This window comes from Sprattus sprattus (genome assembly GCF_963457725.1).
Source record: "Sprattus sprattus genome assembly, chromosome: 18".
Classification (NCBI taxonomy): domain Eukaryota; kingdom Metazoa; phylum Chordata; class Actinopteri; order Clupeiformes; family Clupeidae; genus Sprattus; species Sprattus sprattus.
In genome coordinates this window covers 7938878-7961693 of record NC_137916.1, presented here as the reverse complement: position 1 = coordinate 7961693, position 22816 = coordinate 7938878, and the positions used below count along the sequence as shown (strand labels likewise).

The window sequence follows — 22816 nt, the reverse complement described above, 5'->3', positions numbered from 1 at the left end:
AACAACTTCTCTCTGCACTCGTAAATAACAATATCATTTATTTATTAAAATTGAATTCTGGTTCCTGGAAGTATCACAGCACTGTCACAGCACTGCTTAAGGTTACCTGCCTTAAGACCGGTCGGTCTTGGGACCAATTTTATACATCTTATTCATAGACATGGTGTTTATGTATATTCTTTTATATGCTGACGAGACACAGATTTGTCGGCTCATTAAATCATCAGATTCTGGTATGTTCACTTGATTACTTTTTTGAGATGTCAAAAACTGGATGTCAACGGATTTTCTTCAGAACTAAACTCAGATAAAACTGAGATCCTTGACATTGGGTCCAAGCACATCCTGCCATCTGCTGTTTCCCTAGGGGACCATATCAAGCCTGTTGCAAATCTTGGCGTCTGGTTTGACAGTTATCTCTGTTTTGACCAGCATATCACAAAACTTGTGCAATCATGTTTTTACTAGCTTAGAAATATTGAAAAAATAAGATCTATGTTACCTTTTAAAGACACAGAGAACATTTTACACACCTTTATCTAATCACAGCTGCATTACTGCAATAGCCTTTTTACCTGCCTGAACCAAAGATCTATTTAATCGGCTTCAGGCTTCTCACCAAAACCAAAATTTTAAGATGATATTCATTACTTTTAAGGTTCTTCGTGGCCTCTCTCCTAGCAAGGTCTATATCTGTGGCCGTCTTAGACCGGTACACACCGGTTCGTACTTTGAGATCCTCAGGCAGAGGTATTTTGTCTGTTCCAGAGGCTCGACTAAAAACTAAAAGGGACAGAGCATTTGCAGTCAGGACACCAGGGCTCTGGAACGATCTGACCGGACTAAGAAAATCAGGTTAGCTGAGGCAATGACTTCCTTCAAGTCCTTTCTTAAAACACTCTTGTAGGAGAGTTTTTTCTAATTTGGTTTGAGTTTCAATTTCCTTTGAATTGTCATTTATTTCCTTAATTCCTTTAAGAAATGTCTCTACTTTGTATTGGTGGACGTTTTGGTTTTCATTAACCTATATGTTTTTATTTGTTTTCTATTAAAACCGGATTTATTTTATGCCTGTTTTGATTTGCTGCCCCCTGTGAAGCACTAGAAAAGTGCGCTATAACTATTAACTAATAATAAACAAATTATTATTGTTGTTGTTGCTGTTATTACCACTACATTGAACTCAAGTCTCACAGCATAATTAATTTCCAGCAGATGGCAGCAGATATCTATTTGCTGGGACTACGGTTCCTCTGTCTATGGTTCATGGCTGCGGTAGACGCAAACCCTGGCGTCAGACCACGGTGGCTCTATGATTGGTCAAACCAGCTTGGGTAAAGGTTGATGACACTTGGCGCCATTTGCCACAGGGAGGAACCTATTTACAACAACGCGGGTTTTTTAAAGAAAAAGCTCGCTAGCAAAGCCAGCCAAACATAGGTGCTATTTAACCAGCATATCAGTTCGGTTAAGTTTTTTTTTTTACAATAGCATTTTATAACCATGTTGTTTTTGAAGAATAGATAGATAAGAAAGTAGCAAATGGACGGGGTTATAGACTTTGGTTTGTTGTTTCTGTCTCGCGAAGTATCAGTTGGCTTGCTAACTAACTTAACATTAGCCAGCTGTTTACCAGTTAGCAAGATGGTTGAGTGGCGCTAGTGGGCTGTTTTTATGCTTCAGTAGCTCAAATAGTGAAGTTTTCTTATTTAATATATATAGTATGCTTACGCTGTCCTGGAGTCATTGGATATTACTGGACTTAACGTTAGGAGATTCGCGTCTTGCATGATACGACACAGAAATTAGGTGAGTATTTTTTTGTCTGTCAACGTAGTGAGTAGAATTACGTTTAATGTACGACATTGTTTACTGGTAATCCCCCAGTCTGCTTAATATACTGGACGCAGACATCAATCTTGCTTTGTTGCAAACAAGTTGACGTTTTAATACCGTTAAGTCACGTTGACCTAATGTTACTCCATAAATGGCTAACTTGGCAAGCCAGGTGGCTGACGACAGAGTAACTTACAGTGTGGTAACGAGTGAAGTGTCCACTGTCTTTCTAGGTTTTGGGCCGGGGGACGCCACAATAATTATGGCAGGAGTCATCGCAATGGCATCTGTCATAGAAGACTTTGAAATCCAGGTAACTTGCGGTAGTTCAATGTATGTTTAACTACCATGATATGCCATGTCTTCAAAATCGGATGTGCTTGTTCATTCCCTGACTGCTATCCAACAAGGAAAGTCTTGTTACCTGTGTGTGTAGACAAACTGATTTAAAGTAACACTATGCAACAATTTGACACTTTTTAAGGATGGCGTTATAGGCAACTAGTTTTGGTACCATCCTCAAATTAATTTTGAAAGCATATGGTCATGTGAAGGACAGATAAACACCTGGGTCTTCCTCACTTGCCATCCAAGATATGCCCTTTGTAGTTCTGTGTAACGGGTTGGAACCCCCTGCAAAAAGGGAAGAGAAGCTTTCACACGCATGGCATTGCCAGCTATACTGCCAAAAGACACCAGTTAATGTGTTGACAAGCTTCTATCAGTGTCAGCTGGGCTGTTGCTGGTGTTTGCAAGGTTTTTGCATGTTCGTTTACTAGTTTTGGAACAGAACTCTGTATTGCTGCTTTAACGTTGACTCTTCACTTTAGCCATGCAAGAAACGCAAAAAAGACAGTGACGCCCCAGGAGTCAAGACAATCACCAATTACTTCACGCCAGTAGCCAAGACGATGGAGAAACCCTTCTCACCACCTCGCTCCAGCATCACGGACTACTTCAAGAAGACCCCTCCGGCCACCAAAGTGGCCAGCCCGCCTCATCAGTCCAAAGAGAACGAGCCCCATCCCGTAGAAGCTCTCGCTGGTGCTGACCACACTGCAAAACGAGGCAAGCCCCCGTCTAAAAAGCCTGGAAGGAAAGTGGGAAGACCTGCAAAAAAGGCTCTGGTGATGAACCCTCCTGTGGCTGATGAGGAGGATGATGTTGTGGTGGTAGAGAGCACAGCTCAGTGCGAGAAGCAGCCAGCAGATGCCCCAGTGTCTGTGGAGACTGCGAAGGGCACAGGCAGCACAGTCTCATACTCAAACAGTGGTGAGACCGCAGGAGCCGATGAGAAGGTTTATGAAAGCGACTGCACAGTCGATGTTACTTCAAACTCCAATCAGGATAAAATTCTAAAGGAAACTTCAGAAAGTGGCGTTCCCTCTGTGAGGATGGCCTCAAAGCAGGATGGTGCTGGTTGTCTTGTTAGTTCCATCCCTGAGGAGAAGGGAATGAGAGGCAGGACTGTGAGAAAGAATGGCAGAGGTGGAAAGGCTGACGCGGTGCAGCACGACGTGCCGCAGTTGCCATCTTCACCGCCATGTGTAACCAGCTCAAGGGCAAATGCAGATGTAGAGTCCCAGCATGACCTCAGCACTGTGACCGTCTCCTTTGCAGACTTCTTAAAGAGTCAAAGCCCAAAGATGGCAGCACAGAAGCAGCAGGGGGGGGAGGAGGAGGAGGAAGAGGAAGAGGGGGTGGAGGAGGAAGAAAAAGAAAAGACAGAGGCAGGTGGAACGGGACCTACTCCACCACCAGGTGACCAGGCCACCGATAGGCTGAGCGTCATCAACCCTTTTGAAGAGGGGGGCGACCAGCCTCCCACCCAGGTGTCTCCTTGCACTCTGACCGTCCAGGCTGAGGTCCACCCCATCTCACCCGACCAGGACCTCTCCCATGCCTCGGATCGTAAGGTGGCCTCCATCTTCACTGCCTGCCGCAAGACAAAAGACAAGCTCGCGGCCTCTTCCCAGCCGCAGCCGAACTCGGAGCCACACCCGGCCCCCCTGAGGAGGTCCAATGTAGTGCTGCAGGAGGAGGACCTGGAGCTGGCCGTGCTGGAGGATGGATCCTCTCCCAGTGCCTCTGCCGCCGTGCCCAAGTGCAGCCAGGCTGAGCGAAAGCAGTTCATGAACGCCTTCAAGCGGCCCCCCCCCCAGGACACAACCAAGGGCAAAGCTGGCAAGCAGAAGCAGCAGCCGTCCGAGAAAGACGATCCGGCTGATGAGGAGGAAGGGGAAGGTGAGGAGGAGGAGGAGGTGAAGGTGAAGGTAAAGGTAAAGGTGAAGGCAAAGGTGAAGGGGGCAGAGGTGGAGATGGTGGAGGCTGACCCCAAGCCAGCGGAGCTGAAAGGTGATGCTCCGAAAGTGGCCGGGAAAAGAAAGCGTGGGAGACCAAAAAAGGACCAGAGAACCACCCCCGAGGAGCCCACTCCTCCAGCCGCTCCCCCTGCAGAGGCAGAGGCTCCTCCAGCAGCTGAGGATGGGGACAGCCAGCCCAGCACAGACCAATCCACCAGCACGCCAGCACCCACCAGCACGCTCACAGAGACCAGGAGGAGGAGGTCCCCCCGAGAGCCTCCACGCAAGCAGAGCACCCCAGCCTCACTCACACCCTCCACACAGACAGCCACAAACGGAGAGTCGGAGCCCAAACACACGGAGAGTTCCAGTAAACCTCAGGGTCTCCCCAGTCTGGTCAGCACACCCAAAACACACCGCCCCAAACAACGTGTATACAAGTCCCACATGCTAGTACCTCCAGATGACCAAGGGAGCCCAATCAGGTGATTTGCTTGTCTTTTCTGCTGTTTAATATGATGTCACTGTCTTTTTGTACTCATTTCTGGCAACCATTTATGAATTATCTGTTTATTCTGGTTATAATCACTCAATATGTTTTCTTTTTGTTTTTCTTCTCATGTCATTTGTTTGTTTGTTTGATTGTTTTTTTCTTTTCAGAATGAAATTCACCCGTGTGTTTCCAAGCCCTGGAGAGACGAGTGAATTTGAGATCTTGAGCCCGCTGGTCAAGGAGGTAGGCGTTTTGTTGCTGATATCTGTCAGATAGACAGAGCATATTGGAAGTGTTTGCATACCAAGCCCATGTACTCAGGGCAGTGCTCTTCAACTCTCTCTCTCTCTCCACCGTGATGGACAGGACTCCAAGAAGAGGAAGAAGGCCCAGAAACTGGTGCAGATGGCGAAAGCCTTTCAGCAAAGCAGGCAGGCAGCCGCAGAAGAGAATGCACCTCCGCGCCGGTCCTCACGCCGTCAGGACACTGCTAAGAAGAACTACTGCGAGCCCGAGGCAGATGGGGTCAGAAAAACACCCACCCTCATGCCTCCATTGTCATTTTAATCACCATTTGTTGTGTCTGCTAGGTTTGACCAGGAAATCATTACTTTTACTGCATGATACCGGTATTTCAGGTGTCTAGTGTGTGTGTTTAATGGCTTGTGTGTGTTATGTTCCAGGATTCAGTGATATGTCTGGAGGAAGGTGATGGCAGCTCCACTGTGAAATCAGAAGACACTAAAGCCAAAAGACAGAAGAAGGTCCGCAGCCTTAATGACGTTTTGGGGAAAAATACACCTGGGACCAAGGGGACCAAAACGCTTGCAGGTAACGGCACACCGTATTCACTTTACACACGGCTACACCGTATTCACTTGACACACGGCTACACCGTATTCACTTGACACACGGCTACACTGTATTAACCTTACACACGGCTACACCGCTGTGTTTGAGTGCACATTAGAGTAAGAGAGTTAGTGTTGAAGAAAAACATGTCAATTACTGTTTGTTCCTTTCTAAGTAGAACCTAAACCCAAACCCAATGTTGCCTTCCCCCTAGTGACACGAACTAAACCCAATGTTGCCTTCTCCCTAGTGACAGGAACTAAACCCAATGTTGCCTTCTCCCTAGTGACAGGAACTAAACCCAATGTTGCCTTCTCCCTAGTGACAGGAACTAAACCCAATGTTGCCTTCTCCCTAGTGACACGAACTAAACCCAATGTTGCCTTCTCCCTAGTGACAGGAACTAAACCCAATGTTGCCTTCTCCCTAGTGACGGGAACTAAACCCAATGTTGCCTTCTCCCTAGTGACGGGAACTAAAGCGGCCCCTGTGTTCCTGGGGAAGAAGGCTCCGAGGCTGTCAGCAGTCATCTCCATATTTGACGACAGCAGGTGAAGGACTGTGAGATTGCTTAGAATTGGCCTTTGCTCTGTCACCTTGAGAGGACCTGTAAATAAAGAGATCACAGCACTCTTATCAAGTCAGTCTGTGTGTGTGATGCCTTGGGATGCCTCTGTATCATTTTTGATGTTAATGGGGGGAATTGACTTAAGATGTTATTGCAACCACAGTGAAGATCAGTTTTGAGTGGGGCTGTTGTAATGTTTTGACCTCATGTGACATGGTCTGAACTTGTGTGCTCTCACTCTCTCTCCAGTCGCGACGCCTCGGACATTTCCCTGGACGAAGAGCAGTTCCGGGCGCGCCGGGACTTCCTGAAGAGCGGCCTGCCCGAGTCGTTCAAGAAGCAGATCGCCAAGACGGCCGCCAGCCGCGAGGCCTACACGCTCTCCTGCGCCTCCTTCCAGAGAGTGGAGCACGTGCTGCAGAGACCCGAGGGTAATACCTCATCGCTCTCCGTCTTGTCACACGTTTGTTTCTCTCTGTCCATCTCTTCCTCTGAACCCCGCTCTGTCTCCAATGCTTTCCTCAGCTGTTTTTTTAATAGCATACTTCAGTTTCAGTTCTGCTCATGTAAACGGACCCAAAGATGAGCCACAGCAGCATGTGGTGTGTGTGTGTGTGTGGTGTGTGTGTGTGTGGTGTTGTGGTGTTGTGATGTTGTGGTGTTGTGGTGTTGTGTGACATGCCCTTCAGTGCTCTGAACCCTTGTGCCTCCAGGCTGTTCCCTGTGGGGTCTGCCGTGGCCGGCGTGTCCCCGTCTGAGCTGTGTGAAGGAGGATGGTGCTCAGGTGGACAGGCCTGCCCTGGCTGCTGTGGGTCCAGTCAGCCTCACCATCGTTCCTGCAAACAGGAGCAGCAGAGAGCAGGTGAGCTGGTGCACTTAGCTCTGAAAGTACAGTATAAAAAATGAATGTAGTCAAATGAAGGTGTTGTATTGTATATGATACCAATGTGCCTAAATCCATCTGTCAAATGTAACATTTCTTAAAGATTAGAGACAACGAGACAAAAGTTTTTTACAGTTAAAAATTCTGTAGTGATGTCCTGCATTATGTTGTCATATGTGTTTGGGGCAAAAGTTGTAATGAAAATGGATCTTTGTGAAGCCATGAAAATGTGTTGAATTGTTGTCTGTTAAAGCAGCACAACGGAACAATAGCTATTCGCGAACGGCATGCTAGCAGCTAAAACTAACGAAATCTCTTGAAATGTGCTGACTTTGACATTATGACAAACTAGTTACTCAACGACTGTCCTTACACAATCAAACATCAAGCAAGTGCAATACAAGATAAAGCAAGGCGGCAAATAAGCTACTTACTAGATCGGCAGAAGGTAATCAAAGTCAGGTCGGCGGGCATCGGCAGGCAAAACTACAGAATGCAGTTATATGCCTAAGGACCCTTGTATCGCAAAGGCACGGAGGCGATTCTCCATATTAAAAGTCATTGTAGCGACCCAATTTTTTTTAAGCTGTTATTTTAAGGTTAAACTGCTTACCCTAACCCTAATGCTGAAGTATAATTGTTGCATAATGGGGCTTTAATGAGTGGGCATCAACAGTGGTAGTAATAGTAAATAATTAGGTTGGTTGGTAGTTAGTTGTGGTAGTGTTGGTAATAGCAGCAAGCCGTAAACCTTACCACTTCTGTGGGTCTTCCACTCAGTGTGTGTCTGGCTGGAGGGAGGATTTCTCTGAGCCGGTGCGCCGCTGGCTGCTGGAGGAGATCGGCACATCCAACCCCTCCTTCCCCACCCAGCGGATCTTCGCCCAACTGCTGAAGAGACGAGCAGAGCACCTCCTGAAGGCCACAGCCCCAGGTGAGCCCAGGAGACACACTGATGTGCCACAGACTATGTGCTGGGAAGGACCGTTTACAGGGACTCAGCCCAGACATATGTATTGATCTTATTTTGTATTATTCCCTCTGTGATTCAGGTTGTATTCCAACAGGGGGCCACAAAGGTGCATTTAGTTTGAGGTCTGATTCTGAACAACGGAGTTCGCACTTGATTTCACTCTTCCCCTAGATTTTGGACACTTCTGTGTTTTGTTATTGCATGTATACAGCGTAATTTGCTGATATGTATGTAGTGATTCTTATGCTGTCTGTGTCTGTGTCTGTGTCTGTGTCTGTGTCTGTGTCTGTCTGTGTCTGTGTCTGTGTCTGTGTCTGTGTCTGTGTCTTGTGTGTGTGTCTGTGTCTTGTGTGTGTGTGTGTGTTCAGAGGCAGATAGTGTTCCTCAGGATGGGTCCTGCTGCTCACAGCCAGTGGGAGGCAAGAGGAAGCGAGAGGAGGAGGAGGAGGCGGCCGCGGCAGAGAAGGTGGCCAAGAAGCGACGTGCCGGCCAGAAAGAGCCCGAAACAATCATCATCCCAGACAACACCCCAGAGCCCCCCAGGAGGGGGAGAGGGGCCCGAGGCCGCACGCGCAAACAGCAGCAGCAGCAGGAGGAGGAGGGGGCGGGAGAGGAGCCCAAAGCTGAGGTGGTGTCTACACCCACTGACCCTCAGAAGGATGACGTGATTGTGCTGGACAGCCAGTCGCCCTCGGAGCACACGAGCCCTGAGGGTGAGTGGAACGGCACAGCAGTGTCTGAGTGGATATGTCTTAACATGATTGTGGAGCGAAGAGCGAGGCAGCTTTGAAATGAGTGTGGCAGTGGTTGAGGGCTGATGGTTGGCTGTCGGTGGTTGTGTTGTAGACGCGGCGAGAGAGGATGTGATGTGGACAGAGAAGTATCAGCCTCAGCACTCCAGCGACGTCATCGGCAACATGCTGTCAATCAGGAGATTGCACAGGTACAGCCACAAATTACACACATCAACTCTGTGTGTGTGTGTGTGTGTGTGTGTGTGTGTGCGCATTGAAATGGTATTCCTGTTATGTCCCTCGTCAGCTGGCTAAGAGAGTGGAAGCTGAGGGCAGACCGTGAGGAGAGGAGGAAGCAGCAGCAGGAGAAGAAGCAGGAGGAGCAGGACTGTAACGGTGAGGACCCAAGTGTGCACCTGTACATGTAGTCTGTTCATCATTATCAGGAGGTTATCATTGTTTCTATGGAGTGCAGAGTAAACAAAGTTTGTATGTGTGGGCACATTTGACCTTTTGTGTGTGTGTGTGTGTGTGTGTGTGTGTGCGTGCAGACTCCTGGGTCAGTGAGTGTGATGAGACCATGGAAGAGGACCTGTTGTGTAACACTCTGCTGATCACCGGTCCTACCGGCGTGGGCAAGACAGCCACTGTTTACGCCTGTGCCCAGGAGCTGGGCTTCAAGGTCAGTGCCATCCCAATGGAAACAAAAGGAACAGCCACACTGTGCAATGCCATCTGGAATTTGGGTTCAGACTTGCACCACTGGGTCTTTTACTGAACTGTGTGTTCCAGATTGTAGTAACACAGACGCCCTCTGGAGGTGCTGTTTCAGTATGTGATTGTTCTGTCTCCAGGTGTTTGAGGTGAACTGCTCGTCCCAGCGCAGCGGGCGTCAGATCCTGTCCCAGCTGAAGGAGGCCACGCAGTCACACCAGGTGGACATCCAGGGAGTCAACGCCCACAAGCCCGCCTTCTTCAGTAACTACAGCGGCAGCGGTGGTGGAGGGAGCGGCTCCAGACCAGGCTCATCCCCCCGTTAGTACAGGCTCGCCTCTCTTAGCGTTCTTACTTCTCTCCCACCATGTTTACTTCTCTCCCAGCGTGCGTACTTCTCTCCCAGCGTGCGTACTTCTCTCCCACCATGCGTACTTCTCTCCCAGCGTGGTTACTTCTCTCCCATCGTGGTTACTTCTCTCCCACCGTGCTTACTTCTCTTCCCACTCTCATTTCATTCCAAAAGTGCAGTCCTTTTTGTCGAATTCAGTGAAGTTTACCTCCTGTGTTTGTGCGAGGTCCTGGCTCTGTAAAGGGGGCATAAACAAAGTGGCTTGGCCTGAGGTAATGCGTTATTCTAGCCAATCATTGAGGGCCACTGTTAGATAAATTAATATCAAGACATTAATATTAATGAGACAGAGACCAAATAACCAAACCAAATATCATGAACAAACTCCAAAGATGAGCTGGGCACAGCCAGCCTTATGTGAGTAGAAAAAACAGGTTTCATGACACACAAAGGGCGGTATTCTCCTGTCCCATCGCTTCAGAAGTTACAGCAGTGATCTCAGAATATGTCCTGAAGAGAGGAGCAGGGTGCATAACTATCAGAACAAAAACAGGTGGTTTGCAACTGCAAGAATATGCATCCTGGCCTCAGCACACAGGATAAGCAAGCAATACAATAACAATTAAAATTAAAATTTCTGTATCAGCCACTCATGCTCCAAATTGCTTCAGGAACTCTGAAGGGAGTATTTGATTGGCTGTTGAGTTCAAATATTAACAGTATTTTGCCAGCATCAAGGACTACACCTTTTAATCAGAATGTTCAGATCGCATCATGGCTGTGTCTGCATGCTCTTAGACATTTTTGTATTGAGTCATTGGACAGGGTTTCTGCAAGCTCTAATGAGAAGTGTTTTGACATTTAAATGCATTGAATAGATATTTATAGCATAAAGAGATCAATGAAGATCTGTGTTTTACTCTCTGAACTTCCAGGCAAGGTCAAATCCCCCAGGCGGGTCGTCTCCTCCCCACACAAGCCTCCCCAGTCTCCACGAGGGGGCCCCTCCAAGCGGGGCTCACTGGCCCCCACCTCCCTGGCCAACTTCTTCAAAATGGGCGGCAAGGCTCCTCCCAAAGAGCCTGCTGAAGCCAACGCTAAAAAGCCACAGCCAGGTAAAAAATTCCGATGCCTGTCATCCTTAATAAAAAAAAAACTGTACCTACCAGCATACTGCAGGTTGCCCCCTGCCATTTTTTTTCCACCTGTAGTTCAACTGTTAGCATGGTGCTAATAATGCTCAAGTTTGAGCTTGTTAAACATTGTGCTGTTGATGTGCAGTCGAGTCCCCCTCAGTGAATTCGCTGCCTTTGCCTGTCCTTTCATCGATACAGTCTCTAAGAGCCCTCGCAAGAGAGCCAAGGCCAAGGAGTCTTCCTGTAAGACTGAGGATCTGTCTGGAACCCCAGCGCCAGCACCCTCACCAGCGTCCTCTGCACCACCAACACCAGCATCAGCACCAACACCAGCATCAGCACCAACACCTGTGGGCAAGGCCCCGGGCGACGAGCAGGGCAAGAGAACAGCCACATCGCTCATCCTGTTTGAGGAGGTGGACGTCATCTTTGACGACGACTCTGGCTTCCTGGCGGCCATCAAGACCTTCATGACCACCACCAAGAGGCCCGTCATCCTCACCACCAGTGGTGTGTGCCGTTCTATGAAAGATTTCTACAGTTTACCCTTGGTGTACTGTTAGGTTGGGTTTTGATGTATTCATGATCTGTTGTTTATGTCTGTTTGTGTGTAATATAGATCCTTCCTTTAGGACCTCATTTGACGGCTACCTTGACGAGATCCACTTTGAGACTCCCTCCGTGGTAAGTCAGATTTGGAATCCGCCGTGTGCTCTTATTCCTATCTTGAGTGCTTACAGGTGTGTGTGCGTTCGTGCGTTCGTGCGTGCGTGCGTGCGTGCGTGCGTGTGTGTGTGTGTGTCCGTCCATATCTCACTTGATCTGTGTTTGCAGGAGAGCGTGAGCACCTACCTGCGTCTGCTGTGCCTGGCGGAGAGCGTGCACGTGGCGGCGGAGGACGTGGCGTCTCTGCTGCGCTGCAATGGAGGGGACGTGAGGAGGAGCCTGCTGCAGCTGCAGTGCTGGATCCGTAGCGGAGCAGGAGCCTCACACAAAGGTACACACACCCCAGTGCCCCGCCCCAGCCCAGATGCATATTAACACATGGATTAACACACTTAACGTACTGCAGTTAGGGCTGTAGTTGCTTCAAGACTGCTGGAACTGGAACGGGATGAGGTTTCTATGTAATACCACTAGAGGGCTCTCTCAGTGTCCATATTGATAGTATTTATGTGAAAAAAAGCTACAGAAATAGACCTCTACACTTAACATTCCTGCAGAATTTATGTTTGATATCATTGTAAATGTTTTGGTCATGTCTTTACGCACCTTGTTCCCGTGGTTGTGAACAGCATTAGCCACGGAGTCACTGCAGGCCAGTGGGAGTGGGGCAGCCCCTGACCAGGATGGGAAGCCTGATGTGCCCCCCTGTGAGGCCAGCTGCACCGCCAGTCTCCTCGGCCTCCTCAACGTCCAGCCGCAGGGCAACCTGCTCAACTTCATCAAGGTGGGCCACTGGGACGGGTCCTTCTGTGGGAAGCAGCGCCGTCTTTTTATTCATAATGCATCAATAATATAGTTTGATGTCTAATTTGTTGAGTTGGGTCACACTGTCAGTGTTTAAATCTACCGTAAGGCTGATCTGAGATCATCTCTGTGTGCAGTGTGAGTCTGCGAGCCCACTCTGCTGGGAGCTGCTGGCTGAAGCAGGGAGGAGAGGTTTGGACCTGCTCTACTCCAACATGGAGGTGCTTCTCCCGCTGCCTACCAGCACACTCAAGCACACTCTACCCATAGCACACCAGGAGCCGGAGCCGGAGCCAGACCAGCCTGTCCAGGTCCCCACCACACTCCCACCCCCGCCTGCCATCCCCAACCCCATCCCCAACACTAAGCCCCCTCTGCTTGCTGAGGTTGAGGACGAGGCCAGCCCCCTCAAAGTCTCTTCCAGGATGAGGCAGAAGAAGCATCTCCATCCAGACGCTAAGGACCCCTTCCAGTCCGACTCCGACTCGGACGAAGGCTTCCTCTCGCTCCGGAGACCCACAGGCGCCCCTGGCTCCTCTGCAAAGGAGCTGAAGGAGGAGCAGCCGCTCACACAGCCTGTGAAGGAGAGAAGGAAGGTTGAGCTCACAGAAGCCGAGAGGAAGAGGAGCGTCCCCGTCTCTCTCGCCCTGGGCACCATGGCCGAGTTCCTGGAGCACATGTCCGCCCTGGACTCCTCCCTGCTGCACCCAGCATCACAGGTAGCAGAGGGTGCGTGCGTCGGGGCGGCAGAGTACGGCTGGGCCCGGGCGGAGATCCGGAGCGGCCTGACGGACGAGCCCCGGCTGGTTGGCGGCCACCGAGCGGCAGAGGAACAGGCGCAGGAGATCCGGGCGGCGATGGAGAGCCTGAGCTTCAGGAGGTGCAGGGCTGGGGTGGAGCAGGCACTGGAGGCAGCACAGGCCCTGGGTGAGGAGGGGGTCAGGAGGGTGGCGCTGGAGGAGATCACCCTCCCCGTGGCTCCACACAGACAGTCCTTCAGCATCACGCCAGACAGCACGCTGTGCCAGCCAGGGTGAGGCACACACTCACACCATTCTAAACTACCAGATCAGAAAACACAAAGTCCAGACATTATTATAGAAGTCATTTACAAGCAAGATTTTTTATAAGCACTTTATAAACACTTTTTCTAAATAAGCAGTTCATAATATAGTTAATAATATAGTTCATAATAGTTAATAAAAAGCTACATTAGTGATGTAAAAAGAGCCTGCAGAATAAAGTGGGTTTATTACAACAAAAACTAAAAACCCACAGCCATTGGGTTTCATAGTGGTCTGAAGAGTTAGCTCACATCTGGCCATTGTCAGACTAAATCTAGGGCACATATTTTAGACAGACTGCATAAGCTATGATAAGCGCTTCTAACTGTCTGTGTGTGTGTGTGTGTGTGTGTGTGCAGACTGCTCCAGCATAGGTGTGAGCTGATGAGAAGCGTGTGTAGCTCCAGAGTGAGCTCCAGCAGCAGGGCGGCCACAGCACTGGACATCCTGCCTGCCCTGCGCACCATCTGCAGATCAGAGCAGCTCAAGGAGCAGGGCAAAGTCAAGCGCAGGTAAACAAGCACCTTCACCACACACACATAGCAAGTTATAATCCCGATAATTTTGGTGAATATTGAGATCAGGATTATTGAACACGATGGGTCATTCAGTGTTCCCCCTAGCATTGTTCAGCAGCAGTGTGGTTGTGCACACAGACATGAGCCAGCTGCACCCTCACTGTTTTTATTTGATTTAATAGAAGAATTATTTTTCAGGATATAGCTAGTATAATCCTCAATGCATATTATGCTTATTATTATATGAACCTATAATTTCTGTACTGAGATTTTTTCAATTTCAGTTGAATTTCAGTACCCATTAAGGGTGCACTGCCAAAGATCTGCTGTTTTATAATGTAGGTTATGTTAAGGCTTCATGTTGAGGAAAAGGGGCGACAGTGGTACAGGAGGTAGAGAAGTCGTTTAGTAATCCGGAGGTTGCTAGTTCGATTTCCTGTCGAAGCGTCCTTGAGCAAGACACTGAACCCCTTATTGCTCCTGGTGTGCCATCAGTGTAAAAATGTAAAATGTGTATACTTCTTGTAAGGTGCTTTGGATAAAAGCGTCTGCTAAATGACTAAATGAAATGTAATGTAAAATGAAAAGGGTGTGTGTGTTTGTCTATGCATTTGAATGCAATTATGTGACAGATTTTTAGGAGAGTTCTTTTAGAATACTTCTATAATGTTTCTTTTTACAAAATGCCCTTAGTGCATTCATTGCTTTTTCAAACAGCACACACACACAAACGTTCTCACTCCAAACTATGTTACCATCACGCCAGCCACAGAGATACTTCCAACAATGTGGGAAGGCAACAAGAATGAAATGGAAGTCAAATGATATTGACCCGTCCACTAAATGTTGCGTGTATCAAAGTATTCAAGTCAAAGTGGTAGTAACATCTTAGGCTAGACCTGGCTACTCATTTTTACCACACATATTATCAGTATTTCCCTTTGAAATGTAGTGGAGTGGAGGTATAAAGTAGCATAAAATGGGCACTCAAATGAACCAAGAATATGGTTGCACAGAATGAAAATCCTGGTAAATGTTTTAGGGTGCATGTTCCCTGTTTTGTACATGTGTTCTGATGCATAGACACAGGATGTGGTGTTTTTGCATTTCACAACATTCTAAACGCATCAGTCATCACTTAAAATAGTCGTGGCTCTTGAGCTAGATATTTGTAGTGAGGCATAGTGCAATGCATCTGCAGTTGAGAGGTGCTATTGTGCTAGATCACGCATCTGCAGTTGAGAGGTGCTATTGTGCTAGATCACGCATCTGCAGTTGAGAGGTGCTATTGTGCTAGATCACGCATCTGCAGTTGAGAGGTGCTATTGTGCTAGATCACGCATCTGCAGTCTTGAAGTGCTATTGGTCTAGATCACGCATCTGCAGTCTTGAAGTGCTCACGCACACACCAAACAAGACCTCTTTCTCTTTCAGGTTCCTGCACTACTTGGAGGGCATCAACCTTGGCGTTCCTAAACGAACCCTGCAGCTTCTGGCTGCCGATTTCCCATAAGCTCTCTGTGTGTGTGTGTGTGTGTGTGTGTGTGTGTGTGTGTGTGTGTGTGTGTGTGTGTGTGTGTGTTGCCTGTGATAGCAGCAGGCAAAATGTAAAATGTGTCTTGTAACATATCCATAAAGAGTGGACTTGATTTTTGCCTTATTAATGTAGTGTACATTTTGTAACAGTATGTTTTTATACTGGCATTCCTTAACAGTCCTAAATACTGTACCCTTATTTTATCAATGTAATAAATGGCTGGATTTGACAAACATTTGTAGTAAGAGGACATGTTAACCTTTTAAAAATGTTTTTCACTTGTGGTTTGTAAACCTAGCCTTACTTTATATGAATGATGTTGACTGAGGGATGTAATGCTTCTCACAGTGTTTATAAAGTGGGGTTTATAAAATTACACGTTTTCTTTTTTGTTTATTTGTTATCACATGTGTCACTGGTTGTGTTTGTATTTATATGAAAGTGTGGCTCTGGTTTCTCTTGTAAAATCTGGAAAAATAAAACATATTTATTTTTTCCACATATGATCGTTTTATAGGGTGAGATGATTTTCGTGCAACAGTATCATGGTCGTGGTGGACAGAACATTTGAATTGCTTTATAACATAACGCTACCTCAGAATAATAAGGTTCTATCTGCGTTCAGGTCAGTTTTGAGATATTGAGGTTTAAAGTTTTAGCATTGCATTTACCAAAACTGACAAATGGGGCACATTTTTCAGAATAAAACACTCAAATTTTTTTTTTTTTTTTTTTTAAACACCTTAAATAATGTTCATAAATTATGCCAGAATAGGAATATGTAAATAACTCAATTTTGACAAAAATGTCAGATAGAACCTTATTATTCTAGGGTAGCGATATGTATAATAAATGTGTATAATAAATTCCTCATAGCATATGAATGATACACAACGACGATTAACTTAGTACCATTCATTAAAGAATATATTTTTTTACATTTTCAAACAATTAACGTTAAAACTGTTTGTGCCAGTTTGCGCAGGCGTTACTGTAACGTCATGCACAAACTTTTGGGACTGTCAGTCGCACCAGAAGACGAGGGACGCTGTGCCGCTGCACTCTACGTTACATTTTCTGTTGAATGACCAACACTGACAATTGAGCAAAAAAAAATGTAGTATAGCAATAGACGTTGACTTTTAAAAAAATCAGATTGAAATTAGAAGCTGATGTTTTTTTCCGTGACATGGCAAATCGCGATCGTAACAAAAAGATTCTGCTAGAACTGGCCAAACAGCCGGATAACAATCGCTGCGCGGATTGTGGAGCGCCTGGTGAGTTATATTTACTGTACCTATGGTTCGGTCGTACAAAGCTCTTTTATCACAAATAACGAGTTAAACGTCTGAACAACCAATACTAATGACTGATTGAGTGAATGAATGCTTAATTGTTGCTAACAGTAGTGATGATTAACCAGTGTTTTAACAGACAGGTTGAAAATGTATAGACTTCATCTTTTTGTTTTGTACAAAAGAGGAGGGAGGGCCTTTCCCATGACCATGTCAGGTGCTATACTGTATCTTTGGTGATGTATGTGGATGCCCATCAGCAGATACTCATTTCACATTATGAGTATCTTTTGAGAGCAGGCATAACTTATAGGACCATATAGGCTGTTTACCCTTCCTTACCTGGACTTAGTCTTTATATCACACTCAATAGTCAGAATCCAAATGTGTGGTTGTATTAGACTACCTGTCTGTCACTCTGGTATTCCATCAGTCAACAAGCAGGACCTCAGCATTGTGATTCACTTTTAATTGTCAATGAAGATCCCGACTGGGCCTCATACAAACTAGGAGTGTTTGTGTGCCTGAACTGCTCCGGGACTCACCGCAACCTGCCAGCAGTGAGCCGGATCAAGTCCATACGGCTGGACTTCTGGGATGATGAGCTGGTGCAGGTATGGGACACATCTGCGATTACAGAATAACATCTGCGTAGAACTGTTCAAAAACTGGATATGGCTGAACAAGTCTGTGATTATGAAACAACAGTGGCCCGTCACTATGAAATAATGTAGATATGGATGAACATGTCTGTGATTATGAAACAACAGTGCCCCGTCACTATGAAATAATATAGATATGGATGAACATGTCTGTGATTATGAAACAACAGTGCCCCGTCACTATGAAATAATATAGATATGGCTGAACAAGTCTGTGATTATGAAACAACAGTGCCCCGTCACTATGAAATAATGTAGATATGGATGAACATGTCTCTGATTATGAAACAACAGTGCCCCGTCACTATGAAATAATATAGATATGGATGAACATGTCTGTGATTATGAAACAACAGTGCCCCGTCACTATGAAATAATATAGATATGGATGAACATGTCTCTGATTATGAAACAACAGTGGCCCGTTACTATGAAATAATGTAGATATGGATGAACATGTCTGTGATTATGAAACAACAGTGGCCCGTCACTATGAAATAATGTAGATATGGATGAACATTTCTGTGATTATGAAACAACAGTGGTCGTAACTATGAAATAATGTGTATATGGATACATTTGTGCTTATGGAATAACATTGGCCAAAAAAAATGGAGTAGAATAAATAAGGAACAAATATGGAACAAAATGGAAGAAAACCGGCCAATTTAGGCATTGCAGATGTAAAATATTGAAGCCAAATGTCTGCAATGCCTTATAATACTGACACTAACTGATGCCTGTACTCTTGATGGGTTTATGAAGTTCATGAAGGTCAATGGTAATCGCTCAGGCAATGCCATCTATGAGAAGGAAGTCCCAGCATTCTATTATCGACCTGGGCCTAGCGACTGCGAGTGAGTAACTCATTTTAATGTCCTCATAGCTTATCACAGTGCTGTTTTAATGTCCTCATAGCTTATCACAGTGCTGTTTTAATGTCCTCATAGCTTATCACAGTGCTGTTTTGTATTTGTTGCTGGTTGTTCAGGTAATAGATTTCCATTTAGAGAAGTATTGTTTGATGAAGCAGCACTCAGGAAGGAAGGAACTAATGCAGCATTGTTCATGTCAGCAGCGGGAACTTCTCCTATGCCTTTCCAACACTAGTTATGTGCTGCTTTTCATAAATTCATTCCATATTTTGCTTGTCAGAGCAAAAGATTTTTTTCATCATGTTAAGCTGTTGGCTGTTCATTTGCAGATGATAATGTCACACTGTCATTGCACCCCAGTCAAATTCTCTTATTTTGTTGTGTTTGTTGTATTTGTCTGTAATTTAGGGCTCTGAGGGAGCAGTGGATTAGGGCCAAATATGAACGCTTAGAATTTACTGGAGAGAACAATCTTCTCCAGCAGATCTACACTTCAGGTGAATATGGACATCTGGAAGTGTTCTCATTTTTGTCAGCAGACGCATTGCTGGAAGTCCCAATAAACCATTGGTCCGAAGGTTTTCTGTGAGATGGGCAGGTGGTTGTCAGGCTTTTCATCGCTGTCTGGCAGAGAACAGTGACACATAGTCTTTCTATCCTCAGGTGTCCGTGAACTAGTCCTCTGGAAAAAGGGGAAGGACAATGGACATTTTCAGAAGAGGAAGTTTGTACTGTTACTGGAAGATTTCACCCTAAAATACTTCAACAGGGAGGATGTAAGGAATCAGCTCACAGTATTTTGCAACTTTCTTAACTGGACACGTAGTTCTATTTATCTGTCTACAACCCCATCTCAACTTGCTTAGCTGTGCACATTGTTCTATTTATCTGTCTGTCTACCCACTCATCTATCCATCCATCCACCCATCACTTTCACACGCTGTATAAACACTCTGTCTTTCTGCTTATCTATCCATCGTGGTTTTTTCTTTCTTTTGTGCTTTTTCTGTAACCCTTTGCTTTTCTTCTTTAGTTCACTTTTTAGGACTATAATTGCTTACGAAGATTTGTTTCACACACAGGAATCAAAGGGCCCCAAAGCTGTAATCTCGATACAGGACCTAAATGCTACTTTCCAGCCACAGAAAATCGGCCATGCGCACGGCCTTCAGATCACTTACTTGAAAGAGGCCTACACACGAAACCTATTTGTGTACCATGAAAGTGGAAAGGTGAGTGTCTCCTTCCAAGTCTCCCCTTAAGCTCTAAGCTCTCTGGACGTCAGAATACACTGATAACACGGTCATATCTGCCCCAAAGGAGATTGTCAGCTGGTTTAATACCATTCGAGCCATGCGCTTTGCCTATCTGAAGACAGCTTTCCCCAGTGCCAGTGATAATGAGGTAATTTGCCGACCCCACTTTCTGTTCTTGTTTGGCATAAAGGGTGGTGGCAACCAAACTCTGACAAAAGCAGAACAAAGGTCCTATCAGTGACATGCATCTGTAGTACCCTGGCTGTGGGGGGAAACCCCAGTAAGCTGTGCATACATTTTTGTCCTGCAATTTCTCCTGCGAAACACATGAGGCAAGCTTATTTAAAGAGAGGGCACAAGTTTGAATAGCTATGAAACAATGGCGTGCAGGAAAGCCTGCTGGAGCATTAAATGGAAGTGCCTGAAATTTCCTTTACTAAATGTCACCATTCACTCCTTCATTTCTACTAGCAGGGCTGGACTTAGACACAAATATGGCCCAGGTATTTATGGCCCCGACGGCCCATCTGGATTAGTTGGACACCACCTAACAGTAAACCATCCTTAAATATGCGTACTCATGTACTATTTCCCCCAAACCACCACAAGGCTGAGGAGTAAGTGCTGTGGACCAGTGCAAGTGGACCAGTGTACTCACTCGATCTTAGCTGACTCCCTGGTGGTCAAAGGTGGGCGTGAAGTACACAATATCCATACCCAAGTAAAAATACAAGGAATTGTCAAAGAAAAAGCTCTGCTAGAAGCCAAAGTATATTTTCAAATGATTTACTGAAACGTAAGGCCTATACAAGTATGAAGGTGCATGCTCAATGGACAGCAGCACTAAACATTTTGATCTTACTGTAGGTGGAGAGGTCACAGTAATCCATACCGTATATACTAAAGGTTACCACCATACCTTGCTGAAAATAACTTTGTTGCCTGTTGTTGGAAATTAAACCCTTTCTTATTTTGAATACATTTTAGCACAGTAAGGGCGGGTGTTGTATATTCTACAGCCTTTTCGTGCTTCTTTAACAAGGGAACCCTTGGCCTTATAATTGTAATAATATTATGATGATACGATATAGACCTAGTCCACTCACAGCAACACAGGCTTAGCCAACACCATGCTGACAAAATAACATTAGCTTGTTTTGAGTCAGCCAAAGTTGTGACTGCATTAAGGACCCAAACTAGCTACATATATAGTGCTAAAATAGCTTAGGCTGCGCTATTTGACCATGACTGAGTGACAACCTGCAGTAGGTGACGGTCTCACTTCAAGATAACGTCATGATTATCTTATCTTGTTAAAAGTCAAAGTAGCTTTATTGTCAATAACTTAATATGTCAAGACATACAAAGGAATCGAAAGGACGTTTCCCACTCTCCCACGGTGAAACATATAAAGGTGCACAGGCACAACAGATAAGACAAGACATTTCCTAAAACTAAGTAAATATAAATATTCATAAATAAGTAATACAATCTTAAACGTCAACAAGTGCTAAAAGTGCAGAGTCCTGAGTGATTTTTTGGGGGGAGGGCTGGGGGTTAGGGGGTTCAGCTTTCTGGCAGACTGGAGGATATGGCTCGGGGGAGTGAGGGGAGAGAATTTAGCTGCCTGACCGCTTGGTGTATGAAGCCATTTCTTAGTCTGGTGGTGCGGCAACAGAGGCTCCTATACCTTCTTCCAGAGGGTAGGAGGCTGAACAGACTGTGTGTGGGGTGGCTGGTGTCACTCCCAATCGAGGTAGCTTTTCGGGTGAGGCGGGTGGTGTAAATGTGTTGCAAGGAAGGGAGTGGGGCACCAATGATCTTACCAGCTGTGTTCACTATGCGTTGCAGTGCTTTCTTGCTGTGTTCAGTGCAGCTACTGCCCCACACAGTGATGCAGCTGGACAGGATGCTTTCAATGGTGCCCCGGTAGAAAGTGTTCAGGATGGGAATGGGAGCATTTGTTCTCTTGAGCTTGCGGAGAAAGTAGAGGCGCCATTTCTGTTATCACTGAAATTAATGAATTATCAAAACGGGGATGTTTCAAAATAGTTGAATGACTGTGGCATGGTGTCTTTAACTTCTCTGTTGTATTTAAAGATACTACCTCGGATTACTAGGAGCTACCTCAAAGAGGGTTTTATGGAGAAGACTGGCCCTTCAGTAAGTACATGCAATGACAGAGTAGTAAGTGTGAGATGCAGACACATTTTTCAATGAAGGATGGAATATTTCATGTTCAACTCTTCTGTATTTTTTCTATATTGAACAGCAACGAGAACCATTTAAAAGAAGATGGTTTATCCTAGACGCTGTGGACAGAAAGTTGCTTTATTTTAAAAACCAATTGGTAAGAGACAGTTTTGTGTACTTACTAGTACTACTATTCTTGACCTTTACTTCTTTATTCTTTACTTTCTTTACTTGACTCTTAATTATAGTAAGGTCTTGGTCAAAGTCAGCGACTGCTCATAATGCCAAGTCATTTTATTCTGCACTGCTGCCAAATTAAGATTCAGGAAACTTGCTGCTGTGATGCAAGACATCAACGACAAAATGACCTCACCTAAATCAGTGTCTTGTGTGGGTCTTCTCAGGATGCTGAGGAGCTTGGCGTGGTGTTCCTCGGCACAGACAAGCACGGGTACTTGGTGAAGGAGAGTTCTGCTGCAGGAGCCCGGAGCAACAAGTGGAAGTGTGGCCTGGCGGTGGAGACTCCTGACCGCCAGTTCCTCTTCATGTGTGAGCAGGAGCGCGACAGGCGGGAGTGGATTGAGGCGCTCAGACAGGTCATCTCCACCCCCATGCAGCCTCACGATTACACTAGTAAGAGCTGGACCACCACCACCACCGTTATTTCACCTGTCATAATGTTTCTCTCTTTCTCTCTGTTTCTATCATCTATACAGTAGCAGCTATATTACAGAGATGTATTATGTCCTTTGTACTGTACATGGTTTTTATAACCTGACTTGTAAATGTTCTAATAGAAGAATATCTTTTCACAGCTGAAGCAAGTATCAGACGTCGAAGATGACCACGGCAGACCCAAAGATAAACGTATTTCCAGTAACTGAATCCAAGTTTTATCCTCTGAGGAGATATCCAGAGTTTACAAGTGATCAACTATTGTACCATGTATATAATTTTCACAATGGTCACATCCTGTGCTTTTGATACTGAAGGAGGCGGAATGGGGTCTAAAATAAAATTGTTTATTAAACCCTATCTCATTTTGTTTTCTTGTTAAAATGAATGTATTCATTGCAGATGAATGGGCCAACAACATAACATA

General features: G+C 45.8%; 2 protein-coding genes across 2 annotated transcripts; both read left to right on the top strand.

Annotated features, from left to right (window-relative positions):
• Positions 1–2098: 2098 nt before the first annotated feature.
• Positions 2099–15454, top strand: atad5a (ATPase family AAA domain containing 5a; the record flags this gene model as incomplete). Its single annotated transcript, XM_080856678.1, is given in 23 exon segments — positions 2099–2149; positions 2667–4624; positions 4800–4875; positions 4999–5196; positions 5200–5208; positions 5316–5463; positions 5951–6035; positions 6302–6483; positions 6766–6914; positions 7716–7869; positions 8277–8621; positions 8755–8851; positions 8950–9038; positions 9194–9324; positions 9497–9677; positions 10644–10823; positions 11043–11354; positions 11464–11528; positions 11679–11841; positions 12140–12294; positions 12452–13347; positions 13738–13890; positions 15331–15454. Coding segments are annotated over 23 exon segments (5856 nt in total). The 3' UTR covers positions 15410–15454.
• Positions 15455–16550: 1096 nt separating this feature from the next.
• adap2 (ArfGAP with dual PH domains 2) lies at positions 16551–22800 on the top strand. Its single transcript, XM_080856966.1, has 11 exons — positions 16551–16710; positions 17212–17342; positions 18156–18247; positions 18674–18762; positions 18929–19041; positions 19348–19497; positions 19586–19669; positions 21622–21684; positions 21794–21871; positions 22119–22347; positions 22530–22800. Exons 1-11 carry the CDS (start codon positions 16623–16625, stop codon positions 22556–22558), a joined length of 1146 nt encoding a protein of 381 aa, XP_080713092.1. The 5' UTR covers positions 16551–16622; the 3' UTR covers positions 22559–22800.
• The last annotated feature ends 16 nt before the right edge of the window (positions 22801–22816 follow it).